The 20,145-nt window shown below is 40.8% G+C and overlaps 1 protein-coding gene across 2 annotated transcripts in view; it reads left to right on the forward strand.

The window, feature by feature from the left end:
- LOC124855164 (neuronal PAS domain-containing protein 3) overlaps positions 1 to 20,145 on the forward strand; it is a 613,876-nt gene that overhangs the window by 582,687 nt on the left and 11,044 nt on the right. For both annotated transcript variants that reach the window (XM_047344770.1, XM_047344771.1), the window contains exons 10-11: positions 18,620 to 18,767; positions 18,906 to 19,021. In XM_047344770.1, coding sequence (XP_047200726.1) covers positions 18,620 to 18,767; positions 18,906 to 19,021 — 264 coding nt within the window. The remainder of the gene's footprint in view (positions 1 to 18,619; positions 18,768 to 18,905; positions 19,022 to 20,145) is intronic.

Genomic DNA, 20,145 nt, shown 5'->3' on the forward strand with positions numbered 1-20,145 from the left:
GATAGGTATACAAAAGGAGAGATGAGGAGAGATGCCGCTGTTTGGACTAGTAATGCTTGAAAGTTTGCCTGAAGAAGTTACAACTTTGGGCTTTACAAGGAAGTTTCTGTCTCAGCCATGGGAATAACGAAGACAAGGACTATAAAAGGGCAAAACAGTTGACTTTTGACCGCGGTGAAGTTAGTTTTCAGTTGGATATTTGATATTCACGCTCTGCAGATTTAGCGGGTTCCTCCCGTTAGATCCGATAAAAGTAGTCTGATTATGGGCAGCTGCTCTCTGCCTGCTCCCTACTTCTGTTGCTGGTTTGCTTAAGGACCATCGATAAATTTCTGAACTAAACACACTGTTTCATGGGGGTATTGATTTGTGTATTTAGGGAAAAATGTTTCTGCATCTGAACAGCTGGTTTGGTGTGTGATCAGTTGATTTAGGATGTTATTTAATATAGTGCCTTACCTGCGTGTAATTTAGAGTGCTTCTCATTTATCCTGGTTCCTTGGCCAATCAGTGAACAGCAGTCTGCTCACATGACATGTAGTACCTACTCATACCAGCTCAGGAGCAGGGACAAAAAGAGTAGCTACTGATAATGGAACAGTAATGGAAACTCTCGCAAAGTGGGGCGAGTGGAGTGGAGCCGGCCTAAATGGAGCCAGTAGTAGCGTTTATTTTCTCCTGCCAACCAGACCTACAAAACCTTGTCACTTACAGGATTTCCTATAAAAGAAAATATGTCATAGAGCAGGGAAACCACAAAACAACGAAAAAAATATGCAGCCCACACATTATCAAAATGGCCAACTGGCGAACGATGCAGCTCCTTTCCTAGCTTTTATGTTCTTTCTTCTGATATGCAGAATAGAACTAGGTGTGCTCATCTAACCTCCCAACAACAGCACAAGTCACAGCACACAAAGGTGAGCCATACCCAAACCAAATCTGCACCTCTGCACGTAAGAATACCACGATATATACACTCCTGATCAAAATCTGAAGAATTGGGGAATAAAGCAAAAGAATTAGCATTTTCGATTCAATTCAATTCAAAAATACTTTATTAATCCTAAAGGGAAGTAAATCTAAATCAAATCAATATTTGATGTGACCAAATCAATTCTTCTAGGGACACTTGCACAGTTTTTGAAGAAGCTCGGCTGGTAGGTTGTTCCAAACATCTTGGAGAACTAACCACAGATGTTCTGTAGATGGAGGCTTTCTCACATCCTTCTGTCTCTTCATGTAATCCCAGACACACTCCATGATGTTGAGATCAGGGCTCTGTGGGGGCCACACCATCACTTCCAGTAAGTCTTGTTCTTCTTTACGCTGAAGATAGTTCTTATTGACTTTGGCTGTATGTTTGGGTTCACTCACATAGCATTTGTTAAGTTGATAAAAATAAACAATCATTTATATTCTGAAAGTATTCTTTGTTTACAGCATTTTTTCACACCTGCCTAAAACATTTGCACAGTACTGTATATTTGGTGTTCATGTTATTTTCTGTCAGGCATTTACACTGTCATGGCCCTCTGATTGCAAAGGCAAAAAGGATTTCTGTTTTGAATGTGCAGGATTGTTGAGTGGCACAAGCAAGGCATTCCCACATGCTATTATGACTGAGGTTAAATGCAGTAACACACTGATTATACATTTCTTGAAAAACCATAAAAGTGGTTGGGACCAAAATGTTAGGTGGCAGACCCAAAAATTTGCCTGTGCTTAGCCAAAGGATATGACTGTCTGTTGAGAAACAGGCAGATCCTGGACACAGATTAAGGTCCTTACTGATGCTGGCTACTGCCTCATAACTATAAGATAATATCTGCAAAAGAATGGCTTAAAGAACAAAAACATGTTTAAAGACCTAGTGTGATCATTCTGGCACATCTGCTCTACCCTGTCTCCCTGGCTGCAATCAGCAGATTAGATGCACCTGGTGGCTGCTGCTGTGTAGTGCAATCTGTGGAATGCCAAGCACCTGTGTCTTCCCTGATATATACTGACTCTGACAAGCAGATGGTACCAGATTTTTGAAAGCCATTGTGTGAGTAGATATCCAGCGTTCCTTCCTGTCTGATCATTGTTCTTGACCTTGCCTTGCCTTTTGGACTTATGCCTCTGCCTGCTCCCTGTCAGACTATTTGGATTTTGGTTGTCGACCTTGTTTCCTGCATCTAGTTTATGCCTCTGCCTGTCCCTTGCCTGACGCCTCTTGTTCCGATCGTTGACCCTGTTTCTGTCCTTGGATTATTGAGCCAGCCTAGCCCTCGGATTATTCAGCCTGGAGTCACTTCTTAGCAGTGCTGTGGAGATCACCGCGTGCCGCCCACTGAGGTTTCCCCTCCGGGTTTCAAGTTCCACTCAAGACAAAAGCAGGTTAGTGGCTTTTCTGATCCCTGCAAAATCTGGAGAGACTACAAGTCACTAATCCCTCTTTCTGCCTCAGTGATTCCTGGAAGCTGTGAGGAGTGTTACCTGTGTGACGTTTTCCTGTGGCTGAATAAACCTTTTAAACTTTCAGTACCGTGTCTTGCTGAATCTTGGGCCCGCCTTTTTCTGATTCATAGCAGAAAAATCTGTCCAAAAATGGACCCATCGCCAGCACAACAGTGGCGTACACACGTTGATGAGACCCTTTCCTGGTTGGGTTCCGGCATGGAGGAAATAATTTCCACATTACGTTCTGGCAATCTTGTCTTTGAGCCGCCACCATCACAAAGAAACCACGCCCAAGTAACACGGACTACAGCAGAGGTAAGGGAGCCACGCCTCTCTCCGCCTGAGATGTTCAGGGGAGACTCAGACCAATGTCGAGCTTTTCTAACTCAGTGTGAAATTCATTTTGAGCTTCAGCCATCATCCTTTCCCACTGAACGTTCCAAGGTGGCGTTTGTTATATCTCTGCTGGCAGGAAAGGCAAGACAGTGGGGAACTGCTGAATGGCATAACAGGTCTGCATCTTGTAATCTTTATGAAACTTTTTCCAAGGAACTCATTCGAGTTTTTGACTCGGTCATTCCAAGTCGTGAGGCCGCAAGAGGATTATTGTCCCTCAAACAGGCTGATCAGCCTGTCTCGACCTATATTATTTACTTTCATTTGTTGGCTGCAGAGAGCCGTTGGAATGAGGCAGCACAAAAGGATGCATTCATGAAAGGATTAAACAAAGACATCAAGGATGAGCTAGCGACCCGTGACTATCCTTCTTCCCTGAAACAACTCGAGGATTTGGCTGCTCGCATTGATATTCGGCTGGCAGAGAGAAGGAAGGAGAAGCGCCATGAGAAGGGTCGCTCATCATTAACTCAGGTTTCTGCACACCGGTATGAGAGAAGGAGTCGGTCACCTCTCACTGAGGAAAATGATAATTGTGAGCCCATGCAATTGGGCAGAACCAAGATTACCCCTGAGGAGAAAGATCGTCGGAGAAGATTCAAGCTCTGTTTTTATTGTGGAGAGAAGGGACATTTAGCACTCAGGTGTCCACTAAAAGGACAGGCTCAGCAGAGGAAGGGAGGTCTCTACTGAGCCGAAGTCAACTATCTGCCTCCTCCTTCTTGTTTCCTGCCCATTTTCAAACCTCTTCTTTGTCTCTCCAGGGGGCTGTGTTTATTGATTCAGGAGCAGATACTGAATTCATGGACAAAACATTTGCAAATAAGAACGGCATAAAACTTATTCCGTCAGCTGACACAAGAAACGTGCTAGCTTTGGATGGTCACAGCATGAACAATTCACATCTCAGGACGGAGGAGATTACCTTAACAGTTGGAGGTAATCATCTTGAAAAAGTAACTTTCATGATCATTAATTCACCTGAATTTCCTGTAGTCCTAGGGGCCTCCTGGTTGCAGAAACACAACCCTCACATCGACTGGAAGAAAAAAGAAGTTTTGGGTTGGTCAGAGTCATGTTCCGCTAACTGTCTTTTGTCTGCTGCTACGGAGGTCAGTGTGGAGAATGAGGTTGAGGAGACCTTTCTGGATTTATCCAAGGTACTGCAAGAATACCATGATTTAAAAGAGGCTTTTAATAAAACCAAGGCCACAGCTCTGCCACCCCATAGACCTTATGATTGTGCTATTGATTTGCTTCCTGGCACATCACCCCCTAAAGGCAGAACCTATTCATTGTCTGGTCCAGAGCACAGGGCCATGAAGAGTTATGTTGATGAGGCATTAAAGGCAGGGCACATTCAACCCTCTTCCTCTCCTGCAGGTGCTGGTTTCTTTTTTGTTGGGAAGAAGGATGGTTCATTGAGACCATGCATTGATTATAGAGGACTTAATGAGATAACAGTTAAAAATAGATATCCCTTACCATTCATGAACACAGCTTTTGATCAGATCCAGGGAGCCAAGATATTTTCTAAGCTGGATCTAAGGAATGCATATCATCTGGTCTGAATCAGAGAAGGAGATGAGTGGAAAACGGCTTTCAACACGCCTACGGGCCATTATGAATACAAGGTCATGCCATTTGGGCTTACTAACGCTCCGGCAGTTTGTCAGTCATTGGTCAATGACGTTCTAAGAGACATGGTGGGTCAATTCGTATTTGTTTATCTTGATGACATACTGATTTATTCTCAAGATCTGGAAACCCACAGAAAACATGTCAGAGCTGTTCTCCTGCGTCTTCTCCAAAACCAGTTGTTCGTCAAGGCAGAGAAATGTGAGTTCCACATAACTACCACTTCCTTTTTGGGCTTCATCATTTCCCCAGATCAAGTGCTTGTCGACCCCTCCAAGGTTAAGGCCGTATTGGAATGGCCTGTTGCAACTGATCGCAAGCAGCTTCAAAGATTTCTGGGCTTCACAAACGTCTATAGGAGGTTTATTAGAAATTACAGCCTGGTTGCTACTCCCCTAAACGCTCTTACCTCTTCCAAGGTGAAATTTGTGTGGAATAAGGATGCAGAGAAGGCCTTCAACAGGTTAAAGGAACTCTTCACGTCAGCTCCAGTGTTACGGTCTCCTGACCCAGAGAGACAGTTTATCGTGAAGGTGGATGCCTCAAGCACTGGGGTCGGAGCTGTATTAAGCCAAAGAGGTGAGGATGATCGTGTTCACCCATGTGCCTTCTTTTCAAGGACTCTGTCACAGGCTGAGTGGAATTACGACGTGGGAGACAGAGAGTTATTGGCTGTCAAGTTGGCGTTGACAGAGTGGAGACATTGGCTGGAGGGGACTAAGGAGCCATTTATGGTGTGGACTGACCATAAGAACTTGGAGTACCTGAAATCAGCAAAACGGCTAACCCCAGACAGGCTAGGTGGGCTTTGTTTTTTGGTCGTTTTAATTTCTCCCTATCTTACAGGCCAGGGAGTAAAAATGGCAAACCTGACGCCCTATCCCAGATTCAAGAGCCTGAAGAATCTCAGTCTGCGGGTGAAGAGGAGTTTATCCTTCCTGAAACCGTCAAGTTGTCTGTATCCCGAGTGGAGGTGGAAAGGGAGGTCCAGGAAGCCATTGGAGATCTGCCTATCCCACCATCATGTCCACCTGACCGCTGTTTTGTCCCTGAACGCCTTGTGCCTAAGGTACTGGAGTCTTGTCATTGCTCTCGTTTAGTTTGTCATCCAGGAATCAGCAGAACCATTCAGACAGTCCGAACTCAGTTTTGGTGGCCATCGCTGGTCAAGGATGTCAAAGACTTTGTTGCTGAATGCACTCAATGTTGTCGAGCCAAGCCTTCTCGTCGCCCCCCTGCGGGGTTGTTGCACCCTTTGCCAATTCCCCCTCGCCCATGGTCACATATTGCGATGGAATTTGTGACAGATCTACCGGTTTCTAATGGTCACTCTGTACTACTAACCATAATTGACAGATTTTCAAAGATGGTTCATCTGGTGCCGTTGGAGAAGCTTCCATCTGCTAAGGAGATGGGTGAGATATTGACCCGAGAAGTTTTCAGGCTCCATGGAATCCCAAATGACATTGTTTCTGATAGAGGACCCCAATTTGTGTCACGTTTCTGGAAGGAGTTTTGTTCTTTGTTGGGAATTTCTGTTAGTCTTTCCTCAGGGTTTCATCCTCAGTCTGATGGCCAAACCGAGAGAGCCAACCAAGAAGCTGAAACCAAACTTCGTATCTTATGTGAGTCTGGCCCGACCAAGTGGTCACAAAATTTGCCCTGGGTTGAATACGCCATGAACTCTATGCAATCAAGTGCCACTGGTTTGTCCCCTTTTCATGTTGTGTTTGGTTTCCAGCCACCCATGTTTTCAGTTCAGGAGAGAGAAGCTAATGTTCCGTCCGCCCAAGCGGCTGCCCTAAGGTGCCAAAGAATATGGAGAAAGGCCAGGAGATCGATGATCAATGTCACTGGTTCAGTTATGAACGGCCAACCGGAGACGGATCCCTGCCCCTAAGTACCAGGTGGGACAGAAAGTTTGGCTCTCCACCAAGGACCTCCCATTAAGGGTAGAATCCTGGAAATTGGCACCCCGATTTGTTGGACCTTTCCCAATCTCTAAGATCATCAACCCTGTCGCTGTACGACTGAGATTACCCAACTCCATGAGGATTCACCCCACGTTCCACGTTTCTCAGGTCAAGCCCTTCGTGACGCCTCTTGTTCCGATCGTTGACCCTGTTTCTGTCCTTGGATTATTGAGCCAGCCTAGCCCTCGGATTATTCAGCCTGGAGTCACTTCTTACCTGTGCTGTGGAGATCACCGCCTGCCGCCCATTGAGGTTTCCCCTCCGGGTTTCAAGTTCCACTCAAGACAAAAGCAGGTTAGTGGCTTTTCTGATCCCTGCAAAATCCGGAGAGACTACAAGTCACTAATCCCTCTTTCTGCCTCAGTGATTCCTGGAAGCTGTGAGGAGTGTTACCTGTGTGACGTTTTCCTGTGGCTGAATAAACCTTTTAAACTTTCGGTACTGTGTCTGGCTGAATCTTGGGTCCGCCTTTTTCTGATTTATAGCACCTAGTCTCCTCCCAGGCCAAAAACCAGTTTGGGCTGCAACGTAGCACCAAACATATGACAAATAATGTAGGAGAAAGTTTTATATGGCTCCTCTATCATTATCTGTGATGTTTTCCCTTAAAAGGAACAATGGAGCTTCAGGTGGTTCTGGGGTCTGTGCAATGATGACTGGGTCTTTCATTATGTTTCACCAACAACTGTCCCATAAAGGACTTCCTCCAGCAAAATAACTTCCCACTTTTGGACAGCTCAGTGGGCTTTCCTTATCTAAATTTCACTGAAAACATTTGGGAATGGATGGAAAAGAAAGTTTACAAAAACAGTTGTCGGTTCAACCCCATGGATCCCCCTTCACCACATTGAACAACGTTCCCACCAGCGTATTGAAAATACTTGCATCAGTCATTACTAAATCATTTTTGAAAGCACAAGCAGGAATGGTGAAGCTACTTACAATGCAGTCCTTTTTCTGTGTTTGATCTTTTAATCATTTTGATTAACTGCTGAACAGATATTTTGAATACCAAAAACAATTTTTAAGAAATTGCCTACTTTATTTTTGTTTCTTGCTCCATTTTTATTTTCTTTTTGCATTTCTAAGTTTAACTTGCAATGTGGTTAGGATCCAGCAGTGTGAACCTAGAGTACAGATACTTTTTTCCTGGGGTTTACATTTTTGAGATGGAGTGTATAATACGTCCAAAACAAAAAAGCAGCATGCTGAAACCTATCTGTAGTTTTTTCCCAAAGTTTATGAGTTTCAAACATTGACTAGTAATCAGGGTAGGGACTTTACATTGACCTTGAAGGGTCAGACAATACGGTGGGTTAGATTAGAATGTGTACAACACATGAAAAGAAAGAAATGTAGCAGTGAGGTAGATGACTCCTCACTGCAGTGATGACATGAGGTCAGCAAGGTGAACCGGCAGCCAGCAGTTCAAATGACTTGGTTTTAGAGCAGCATATTCTAATAAAGCACCTTCAGTCACCTCGGCTGCTCATTTTATTCGGCCTCTTTCAAAATGTATTTCTTTGTGAAAAGCAGCCTCTGAGAAGCTGGGGTTGCAGGGAGGGGTCTATGTCTCTTTTCCTTGAACCAACCCCAGCAAGTGGAGCATGATGTTGCTCTGAAAGCCACCTTTTGTTCTGGGACCATCAGTTTCAGTGACTTTCTTAGCATTCTGTAAACTCGTTTTAAAGCAGCTGACAATTGAGCTAACAAATAAGACCTTATAAAGCAGTGTTCCTAACTGGATAAAGACAGATATGGTTTCTGGGGATGACATCACATTTATCTCTCCTTTGTCCTTCTTCTTTTTAAATACTGAAAATTACCCAAGCCGAGTTTTCTGGTCTCCTTAGTGATGTCTTTGCCTCCGCATCTGTTAATTGGTTTATAAATAAAGTAAAACAACCGACTCAAATCCTCCGATATGAGTAGCAATGATATATTTTTTGCAAGGTACTGTAAGAGATATCTGCTGTATTGTTTGACCTTCACCCCCAGTTCTGAATGTCAGACACTCCACCTACTGCATTTAACACATTGCACCACACATGATGGCCCCACTGGTGAACTCTGCTAGCTCCTCACAAATGAAAACATTTACATCCCCACTGCTGATCTGTTAGTGAGCCAAATTATATCCAAATGCAATTATTGTCTCTGGATGCTTAATTATTAAAGTGGTTAAAGTAAATAAATACACCCCTGTTGCTAAAGTAAAACAATTAGACCATGGTAAATCATTTTCATTTGTTTATACCACTAAATAAATGAAATCTGCAACTGCATGGTGGTACAAGTTTGCACACCCTTAAGCTAACATTTTGGTATAACATTTTCCAATTCTATTTCATAATTCTGTTTTCATAAGTAGGATTCTTTTAGAATCTAACACATATTTGCCCGCTCCACCTTGGGAAATTCTTCAAATTTCCATAATTATGAGGATTTCCACTAGCCCCTCGGGTGACCCAACAGAGGTGATGAATGATAAAAGAGGTAATTCAAGCACTGGTGTTTGGTGATAGCAAAAATATAATCAAATGAAGTTACTGTGTGCAGTTTAGTGATGTAAATCACAGTTCTTTATGTAACTGGTGCCCCGAAGAAGCCTATTTCAAAGTGGGTATGAAATAATAAGATAAAATTTGAACTCCGTATTGCCCACCCCAACAATCTAGATTGCTTTTGAACATTATTGAAGAAAGCTGTATGGATTGAGAAAAGGCATAATGCACACAGGATGAGAGATGGGAGCATAGTAATATGAGCAATCTAATACATATTTGCTTGATTCCACAGCAAACATAAAATACTTACTAATCTACCAATCTCTAAACTCAACATATGCATGTCAAATGAGTTCTTCCATGAGTATTTCAGAAAATGCTGTGATGTCATTTTGTTATTCACTTTTGTACTTTAGTCAAAAGACGGCGAACTGTTAAAACAAATGAGTAGAATGCCAAGAGTTTATGCGAATGTGCAGGTAAAAAGACATATAGCATTCCCTTTTTTATGGGATTTTTTTTTCTGTCAATTTTTTGTTTTGCCATTGCTGTAGGAGTTAAGGAGTTAAAGAATCAATCAATGTGCATTTTGGAGGGATAGGGTGTTCTCTGAACAGGGATCTAAATTTTAAAAGGCTTCTTTTTAAGTTTATAACACAGGATGATCCCTCTCTGTGAGAAGGTGTCACTCGCTAAGTCTCTATCATTACCTGCTGACAGCTGGTCTTAGCTTGGGTCAGATCTCAAAGTCAGTCTGTCCTAGTTTCTATTCCAAGAACAGAGGAACATAAAATATATAGAAGGTGAACTGAAGTTTTCACAGGGACAGGAAAGGTAAAGGAAAGAGAGATTTGTCAACAGAGAAAAGGGAGGGAGATGAATGAATGGTAGAGAAAAGGGAACTTTTAATTCACCCAGAAAAAGATATGAGAACAAAATGTCCATCTTCTCAAGGACAAATTAGAAGATGAACAGTTTGTGTTAACAATGTGAATACAGGGAAGATTTGCAGATAGAGAGCCATATTTTCATTAAGCAAAGGAGATTAAGAAGTTCAAGCAAAAACAAAATGATTACACAACTGTTTTTTTTTTTTTCTTTTAGCAACAAGTAGAGAAAGGAGGAAAACTGGCTAACTGAGATTTTAACAAGTTAATATCAATGCAAATTACAGATTATGAAGCAGCTAAGCAAGAATGCACACATAGAAACTAAAGGTTAGCAGTTAACTAAGCATATTCAGAAAATAATTCATTTTGTTAATAAAGTTCAATGAAATTTAAAAATCGATGATGGAATGCAAAGTATAAAGAAGAAAAGAAAATAAGATATGCAAGATATAGGACAAATATTACACATGTAAAAAGATAGATTCTTTGATTTTTTTTTATTTTTATTTGCTCCAACCAAGAGAAATTTCAACAATAGAGTGAATATAATAAAAAGACAGAGGGGATATGTTAGAGAAAAGCTAAAAAAAAAAAAAGTGAAGAAATAAACAAAAAAGTAAAAATTCTGTGGATTTAAGCCTGCAGGCGTTTCAGCAGAGCTATTCTCTCAGGACCAATGCTGCCTTTAATGAATCCTCACTGACACACACTCGAAAAGGTATATTTTATTCTCACAGATAAAACACACAGCCCTGTCGTAAAATACACACACACAGAAAACCTTTTAGAACACTAGGATAACAGAAGAAGACACACTGTGGAAGGAACTGGATGAAGGGGCAGAATCGGCAGCTTCACATGCGTGACATTCCTGTCACTATACACTTTAAGATTTCTGTCTCAAAATAAAATCTCTGCTAAAGCTACATTTTGCTTTTACCAAACTAAAATAAAATGGTAGTTCTGCACTAAAGAACTATAGGAATTTTGGGTTTTCATGAGCTGTATGCCAAAATCATCCATATTAAGACAATAAAAGACCTGAAATATTTCAGTTAGTGTGCAATGAATCTAAAATATATGAATGTTAAATTTTCATCATGACATTATGGAAAATAATGAACTTTATCACAACATGCTAATATTTTGAGAAGGACCTGTATTAGGGCAGGGGAAACCCCAGCTTTGTATAATTTTGTAAAACATTCCCAAGCTACTTAAAAATCTGAATATCCATATCCATGTTACAATTTTACTAAAGGACTTAAATTTCAGTGCTTAGTAAGCAGATGATCAAGTCTGATCTGGACAATTGTGATCTCCAGTCCCTTGGGCAGAAAGGCAACAAAAAAAAACATTATTTACCAATAGCTAATAGAACAAACATAAAAGAGATTTTGAAACCTTTGAAAATCCTTCAAGCACTACAATCCAAATATGCCAAAAACCACTTCAGCTTTTACTGTTATATAAAAAACTTTAAACAAGCGTCATTCAAAGTTGCTGTGAACTTCTCTAAAGCTTTCTGGACAGATTATTACACATCAAAAACGTGGATATGAGTCACTGTCAGTATCTCAGATGTTCTGTAAAAAATGAATCATGTGTAGTTTGAACCAAATAAGAAAAGGTGCATCCAGTAGGACATCAGCAACAACCCCAGGCTTTGTGATGGAACAGTGTTGTGTCTTGACAAAATGGCACATCAAAGTTCAGACTTAAAGTGAGGTTAGGATAAACAAGGGAATCATCTTAACCAATCCTGCTGTTTAAGAGATTTTTCACATCATTGGGACTTGGTTAATATGTGATAAATACGAATGATCAATGAATCAAAACTGTGACAGTTGATGAAAGAAGAAAAAATAAATAGGGAAAAAGTGAAGAGAAGAGACTTTAAAAGGGAATAGAACTCGTTTAATCGAGCGGTCTCTCTACTGCAGCCTCAGGCAAGCCTCCAGCACTCCCTTTCTTCCTATCCCCGTCTATTCTCCTTCTCTCCCCCTGTCCTTCATTAGTGAACAATCAGTGGGGGAGTCATTTCAAACTGGAGGAGCCAAACTGTAAGGTTTATCATGCAGACTGAAGGTTTTTTCGGTCATGTCAAACTACATTTGCCTATATTGGTCTCTAACAGACTTTTTCTTTATGTTTTTCACCACTGTCACTGAAGTTGAATTGCAGCAAATAGATCAAAACATCCTGCAAATTTCATAAAAATTTTACATTGTTACAGAACAGAAAAGATAAACAAAAAAAATTTTTTATTTTCATATTGCGTGTAGGTTGTTTCCTCTGAAGGCCAATGTGAAGACAGATCATAAAGGTTTGTTGATTAAATGTCTTTCCTTTAAGCACCAAAATGTTAAATTATTTACTCCACATCTTCACTTAGACTGGCAGTGTAAACTGGTTAGAAGTAGATGTACATTACTTATTGCAAACATACAGTATGTTAAGGCAGAGGCAATTCAGTACTTCCCTTAGTGAGTAATGCCTTGCAAAAGTTTTCATACCCCCCATGACCTTTTTTATATTTCATCACATTACAACCAAAAACTATGATGGAATTTGAAAAATGTGTAAAAGTAGAACATGTAAATTGGAATGAAATATACTTTTCTTTTGTTGTCCCAAAAGACTGTTGATGATAAATAGAATCCACCTGTGTGTTATCAAGTCTCCGTATAAATGCACCTGCTCTGTGATAGTCTCAGAGTTCTGTTAAAAGTGCAGAGAGCATCATGAAGACCAAGGAACACACCAGGCAGGTCCGAGATACTGTTGTGGAGAAGTTTAAACCCGGATTTGGATACAAAAAGATTTCCCAAGCTTTAAACATCTCAAGGAGCTCTGTGCAAGCAATCATATTGAAATGGAAGGAGTATCAGACCACTGCAAATCTACCAAGACCCAGCCATCCCTCTAAACTTTCATCTTGAACAAGGAGAAGACTGATCAGAGATGCAGCCAAGAGGCCCATGATCACTCTGAATGAACTGCAGAGATCTACAGCTGAGGTGAGAGAGTCTGTTCATAGGACAACAATCAGTCGTACACTGCACAAATCTGCCCTTTATGGAAGAGTGGCAAGAAGAAAGCCATTTCTCAAAGATATCCATAAAAAGTCTCGTTTAAAGTTTGCCACAAGCCACCTGGGAGACACACCAAACATGTGGAAGAAGGTGCTCTGGTCAGATGAAACCAAAATCGAACTGTTTGGCCACAATGCAAAACAATATGTTTAGCGTAAAAGCAACACAGCTCATCACCCTGAACACACCATCCCCACTGTCAAACATGGTGGTGGCAGCATCATGGTTTGGGCCTGCTTTTCATCAGGAGGGACAGGGAAGATGGTCCAAATTGATGGGAAAATGGATGGGGCCAAATACAGGACCATTCTGGAAGAAAACCTGTTGGAGTCTGCAAGAGACCTGAGACTGGGACGGAGATTTGTCTTCCAACAAGACAATGATCCAAAACATAAAGCCAAATCTACAATGGAATGGTTCACAAATAAACGTATCCAGGTGTTGGAATGGCCAAGTCAAAGTCCGGTCCTGAATCCAATCGAGAATCTGTGGAAAGAGCTGAAGACTGCTGTTCACGAACGCTCTTCATCCAACCTCACTGAGCTCGAACTGTTTTGCAAGGAAGAATGAGCAAGAATTTCAGTCTCTTGATGTGCAAAACTGATAGAGACATACCCCAAGCAACTTGCAGCTGTAATTGCAGCAAAGGGTGGCGCTACAAAGTATTAACGCAAGGGGGCCGAATAATATGGCACACCCCACTTTTCAGTTTTTTATTTGTTATAAAAGTTTGACACATCCAATAAATTTCATTCCACTTCATGATTGTGTCCCACTTGTTGTTGATTCTTCACAAAAAAATTTGAATTTTATATCTTTATGTTTGAAGCCTGAAATGTGGCAAATGGTTGAAAATTTCAAGGGGGCCAAGTACTTTCGCAAGGCACTGTACCACTTTACCCAGAGGACTGTCCACATTACTGCAGATGGCCCTGATTGGTCTGTCCATTTTCGCCCCACCCTGGTGAACAAGACATCAAGTTTCTTGAACTTGCAATGTTGTGATGCAGATGCTCAACCTAAAGGGAGCAGTTCACCTTCATCTGGAGGAGAGTAACATCATTAGAATTAGAGGAGCTGGCTGTCATCTTAGCTGCTTCACAGTTGACTGCAAAGTGCTACCATACACACTGAAGGTCATGGCCCAAAGATGCCAACAAAATCACTAGACATCCACAGCAGCTTATCAAGTTCACTGTCGTAGGGCAGGGGTTAAAGTTTCACTGCTCCTGTTGAATCTGAGGTTTAATGAGGAAAAAATAAGACTTAAAGTCTTACTTCACAACTCAGGTCCATTGACAGCTTTTCTGGTTCCCACAGCTCTCAACTTCTGAAAGCTACATCTGCAATGGAAGATGAGAGAAATTCTCCCAAAGGTGTGAATTCCACAGAGTCCTCCTCCAGATATTACCAGTTCACCCTTAGCATTGATTTAGGTTTCCCGGTCTTCTCAGCAACATCCCCTGCCAAAGGATTTAACATGTCACTTAGGTTCAACGTGTCGCTTAGTTAATTAATCTGCCCCTCTCTTCACCAGGCAGTGTCTGTGAGGTCCTATGAAATAATACCAAAATCAAACATTTATATTTTACACAAGATTGTGTGAACAAGGGTAAAATGTTTTTTCCAGTAAATACAATTGAGAACAAAATTATTAGCCCCCTCTCTGAAATTGTAAGTTGTTTTTCCAAAATTTCCCAAGTGCAGTTAAACAGATCAACAAATTCAAACACAGCCTTTTAAAACATTTAGTTTAATTTTGGATCCTTGCATTAATTTACTTTGCACGTGGAAACAAAATTATCTCACAAATCCCAAAAACTACCAGGGTCATAATTACCAGTCTTTTTTTTTTAGCCAAAGCACAAACCACTGTTGTCCAATCATGTGACTCGACTCTGTAATGCTCACAGCTTGTAATCAATCAGTCAATCAAGTGAAAACTGAGGGTGATCCTACGGGTCTGAGCCATTAAACCAGCCAAGCTTGAGGAAGCATCATGCAAAAACTAAATAACTTAGCTGTGAGTTGAGAAAAAGAATTGTTGATGCTCACAAAGCAGGAGAAGGATATACAAAGTTATCACATTCCCAGGTGTCATGAAGTGGAGTGAGGAGTATCATCAAGAAATTCTAAGAGAGCCACTCAGTACAGAACAAATCTGACAGAGGAAGGAAGCAAAAGATTTCAAAGTCTCTGGAAAGAAAACTGGTGAGAGATATGTCTAAAGACCCTAGAACAACTGTCAAAACAGTAGTTAATGACTTAGCCAAGTCAGGAATTGTAGTGTCAGACAAGACAAGACACCTTCAAGCCAGACTGTAATATGCTAAAGAAAATCTGAAAAGCATTATGCATACTGGCGGTGTGTTCTTTGGTCAGATGAGACCAAATTAGAGCTTTTTGGCCATAGAGGTGTTGCTTATGTTTGAAGAAAGAAGTGATAGGCATATAACCCAAAGAACACCATCCCCTCAGTAAAACATAGTGGTGGGAGCATCATGCTGTGGGGATGCTTCAGTGCGTCAGGCACTGGGAATCTCATTAAGGTCGATGGAATCCTGAAGAAAGAAGGATATGTGAATATTTTGAAAGAAAATCTCAAGCAGTCAGCAGGGAAACTTGGTCTGGGTCGTCGCTTTGTCTTCCAACATGACAACGACCCAAAACATACGTCACACCTGGTAAAGAACTGCCTCCAGACAACCAAAGTAAAGGTCAATGACTGGCCAGCACAGAGCCCTGACTTGAATCCTATAGAAAATCTGTGGGGGTCCATGCAAGAAAACCATCATATCTGTAGGAGCTTGAAAGATCTGCAAAAGAAGAATGGGCCGGGATCCCTCTCGAGATGTGCCACTTTTGGCTTTTGGAATATTTTCTGTTTTACTGTAACAGACTATGCCAATTGTTTGTTTTTGTTATTTAATTTTCGGGCTTCTTTATTTTCATTTTACCTTATATTAAAATTACTGGGAATAAAACTAGTTTTAACTCATTCTATTTGTTCTTGTGTATACTCTTTAGGTCCAGACATACTAGCCCCCTCTTGGTAACATGAGCTGTAAGCATGTAGCTTACAGCTACGTCATCAGCCATTGGCAACCTTAGGATCTGTTCAACTACCTCCACAGCACGTTTTTTTTATCTGTTTTAGCAAAACCAGTGCGCTAATGGTTCAACCAGTGACAGAAATGTCATCCAGAAATACTTAATACTACATACAGAGGGGGTATATGGTGAGACTGGGGCTTCTAGAAATCTGTGAAAACACTGCTTGCGACCTTTGAAAAGATAAACCGACTTTTGAGAAAAGTGGGCCAATTTTGATTTATTACATATTCCTTCTCAAAACTGTTCTACATGTCAATGAATGAAGTGGACTGACAAAGTGCATTTATAACTGTTTGGTTAAATAAATAATGTCATGTTCCTTATCTCTTGTTTGAATGGATTCTATTGTAATACTAGGTGAGGTCCAGGTAATTTTTAATTGTTGTAAGATGTTTCACTTTGACCCAATATACTGGAGATGAAAAGATAGTTTAGGAAGAATATTATCATTACTGATCATGATGTATGTTTGGATGGGTTGTACTGGAATTCTAATTTCCCCTCGGGGATCAATAAAGTATCTTTGAATTGAATTGAATTGAATTTGAACTGTTTTCTGAGGAGTTAGAGTCTATTGATGTTTTGTACCTGAGCTTGTGTTTACCCACAGAAGCAGTCTGCTATAGTTATAGCACCTTCCACATCTGAGAAGGTGTGTGTCCTCTTCCATTGGGCATGCTAATACTGCAAGCTTCTCTCTGAGGGCCTGCCATCACCTAAACAGGCACCACTGCCATGCCTGTGCACAAATGTCTGTTTGTGTGTGTGTGCCTGTGTGTGTGTGTGTGCGTGTGTGTGTGTGTGTGTGTGTGTGTGTGTGTGTGTGTGTATTCACTGTGCTGTTATTTACTCTGTTGTACAAACAAAACAAGGTCACATTCAAGGTGACATGATCTCACCATCTCTACTTTAACATGCAAACAATTTTTTCCCTTCCAACTCTCTCCCTCTCCCCTCCTATGAATAGGCAAATAGAGGACGACTAAGCAGTAGCCGTCCAACCAAAGTCAATTACTGAAGCTCCAGGGATGTCGTCTTAAACAATGCTATTAGATTCTAATAGTTTTTAATTACTGGCCTTCTTTTTATATAAATCAGCCCTCACTTTCTCTCTCTTTCTTCTCTGTCATGGAAAGCCTATTTGTGTCCGTAATTAAATTGAGGCGCGGGATATGAATTCAGAGGCCTTTGCTTCTCGTCTCTGACTGTTTCTGTTTGAGCGGCTCCTGATTAATGCCAATACATATTGCTTGAGATAACCATTTAGTGGTTAATTTAGCCAAAATGTATTACCCGCGAGCTGTCTTAGGGTGAAGCAAGGTTTGGGTGTGGGTGGTTTTCACAGTGGCACAGCGATGTCTGCTGGAGAGCAGGAGGTACTACCTTTATTTTGGACTTAGTTTAATTTACTGCTACAGTGAAAACGCTCAAATTGCATGTTTTTGAGTTAAATAACTGACCATGATGTGATCTAGACCAACCAACCGTAACAAGCTGAAGGATAGATTGAACTCTAGTTACACCTTAGATTTGCAATTGGGTGTTGTGGTTTTTGAAAGAAATAGAAAAGACCAACAGTATGGAAGTTAGTGTTCACATAATAATGAAAACAAACATACACACTTTTAAATTATTTGGTTCTTCGTTCTTATCTAGTGTTGAGAGGCTGTACTTATTTGTTGTCACTGATAAGCAAGTTGTTTTACACCTATTGGGGACACAGCACATCAGAAACACCAACATCCCACTATCTGGTAAGTGCTGGTGTGATTGATGGCAACAGCAGAACAGCACTTAATCAGATGTCACAGGACATCTAATGAGGATTCTGTCTTTCTCGTTAACATCTTCATGTCACTGCACCTCTCCATCTAGTTTTCCTGACCTCTGTCACTAAGCTTTTTTTCTCTAAATCTGTGTTGTGTAAGTACTTGCTTAGCCTAATAGTTGGGAATAAAAAAATCTACAAAATAAACATAATGTAGTCATCTAGGAACTGGCCATTATGGAATTCTTACCCTATGTCAAACTAGGGTAAAATTACTGTGGTTTAAAACAAAACTGATCATAGTAACTGTAGTTTTAGAACAGTGTTACCTTAATAAAAGTGATTAATGGTCTTTCTTTCTTTAGTCATTACAGCTTGACTGTTATTTATGACAGAAAAATCTTCCTTCAGCCAGTTGAATGGCAGTGTGCAGCAACAGTTGGGGTGGAGCATTTGTGTATTACCCTATGCTTCTCTTATTAAAAAGACTTTGAACCTGAAAAATGTAGTAGTTATGATTTAATAGTATTTGATTTTTTTTTAAACCCTTGTTTTAGGTTGATACCAGTAGCAAGCTTATGCACATATTCATCAATCTGGCTGTCCATCCAGGTGTTCTCTCTACCTTTCTAATCCTGTTCAGCTGAGATTGAAACCTGCAACAATTTAGCCACGAGGCTACAGTGGAAACTGACATTCAACCACAAAGATTCATTGCTAAGTTAACAAAGAACAATTTAGAAAACACAACAAATAAACAATTTTTCTCTGTGTGTTTTTGTTTCTCACTTAGTGATGAATAAAGGTCAGTGTGTGACAAAGTATTATCGGTGGATCCAGAAGAACGGTGGTTACATCTGGATACAGTCCAGTGCCACCATTGCTATTAATGCCAAGAATTCCAGTGAGAAGAACATCATTTGGGTCAACTATGTCCTCAGGTGAGAGAAAGCTCGCTTTAAAAATTAATGGAGAATAGCTACAAAAACATCTTTGTTTTGTTTTTGAAAACAATGGAATTAAAACCTAGCCATTAGCAAATCAGTTATCTGTAACAGTTTTTCTGTTTTTCTTTACAGTAATCTTGAGTATAAAGACACACCCATTGACATTTCCCAGTTGCCAAATCTTCCAGAGAAAGCATCTGAGTCCTCTGAAACCTCCGACTCTGAGTCTGAGTCCAAAGAAAACTCAGGTTTGTAAGTCAGGTGTGTGTGTGTGTATATACATACATACACAGTAAACCTTCTTGAATCTCCACATAAAAAATGCCATAAGGAAAAGAAGTCAAACTTGAAATTGTAGCCTAAGAAAGAAAAGCCAAATATATTTTATCAGTCAGTGCCAGTGTGCATAGTTATGTATGCCAACAGCTGCAGGGACTGGGCTCTCACTGGCAGCCCAGCCTGCTGCCTCAAAATAACAACATGATAAAATATGCTGCGACGAAATACACAAAGCTCTGCAAATTCAAGATCTCAAAACACTTAAAAAAGCAAGAAAACTACCCAGTGTACAATAAATTTTTTGAAAAAATGCACTTGTAGTATTCCAAACATACAGGTCCTTCTCAAAATATTAGCATATTGTGATGAAGTTCATTATTTTCCATAATGTCATGATGAAAATTGAACATTCATATATTTTAGATTACTTGCACAATAACTGAAATATTTCAGGTCTTTTATTGTCTTAATACGGATGATTTTGGCATACAGCTCATGAAAACCCAAAATTCCTATCTCACAAAATTAGCATATCATTAAAAGGGTCTCTAAACGAGCTATGAACCTAATCATCTGAATCAACGAGTTAACTCTAAACACCTGCAAAAGATTCCTGAGGCCTTTAAAACTCCCAGCCTGGTTCATCACTCAAAACCCCAATCATGGGTAAGACTGCCGACCTGACTGCTGTCCAGAAGGCCACTATTGACACCCTCAAGCAAGAGGGTAAGACACAGAAAGACATTTCTGAACGAATAGGCTGTTCCCAGAGTGCTGTATCAAGGCACCTCAGTGGGAAGTCTGTGGGAAGGAAAAAGTGTGGCAGAAAACGCTGCACAACGAGAAGAGGTGACCGGACCCTGAGGAAGATTGTGGAGAAGGGCCGATTCCAGACCTTGGGGGACCTGCGGAAGCAGTGGACTGAGTCTGGAGTAGAAACATCCAGAGCCACCGTGCACAGGCGTGTGCAGGAAATGGGCTACAGGTGCCGCATTCCCCAGGTCAAGCCACTTTTGAACCAGAAACAGCGGCAGAAGCGCCTGACCTGGGCTACAGAGAAGCAGCACTGGACTGTTGCTCAGTGGTCCAAAGT

Source organism: Girardinichthys multiradiatus, chromosome 19 (genome assembly GCF_021462225.1).
Source record: "Girardinichthys multiradiatus isolate DD_20200921_A chromosome 19, DD_fGirMul_XY1, whole genome shotgun sequence".
Classification (NCBI taxonomy): Eukaryota; Metazoa; Chordata; class Actinopteri; order Cyprinodontiformes; family Goodeidae; genus Girardinichthys; species Girardinichthys multiradiatus.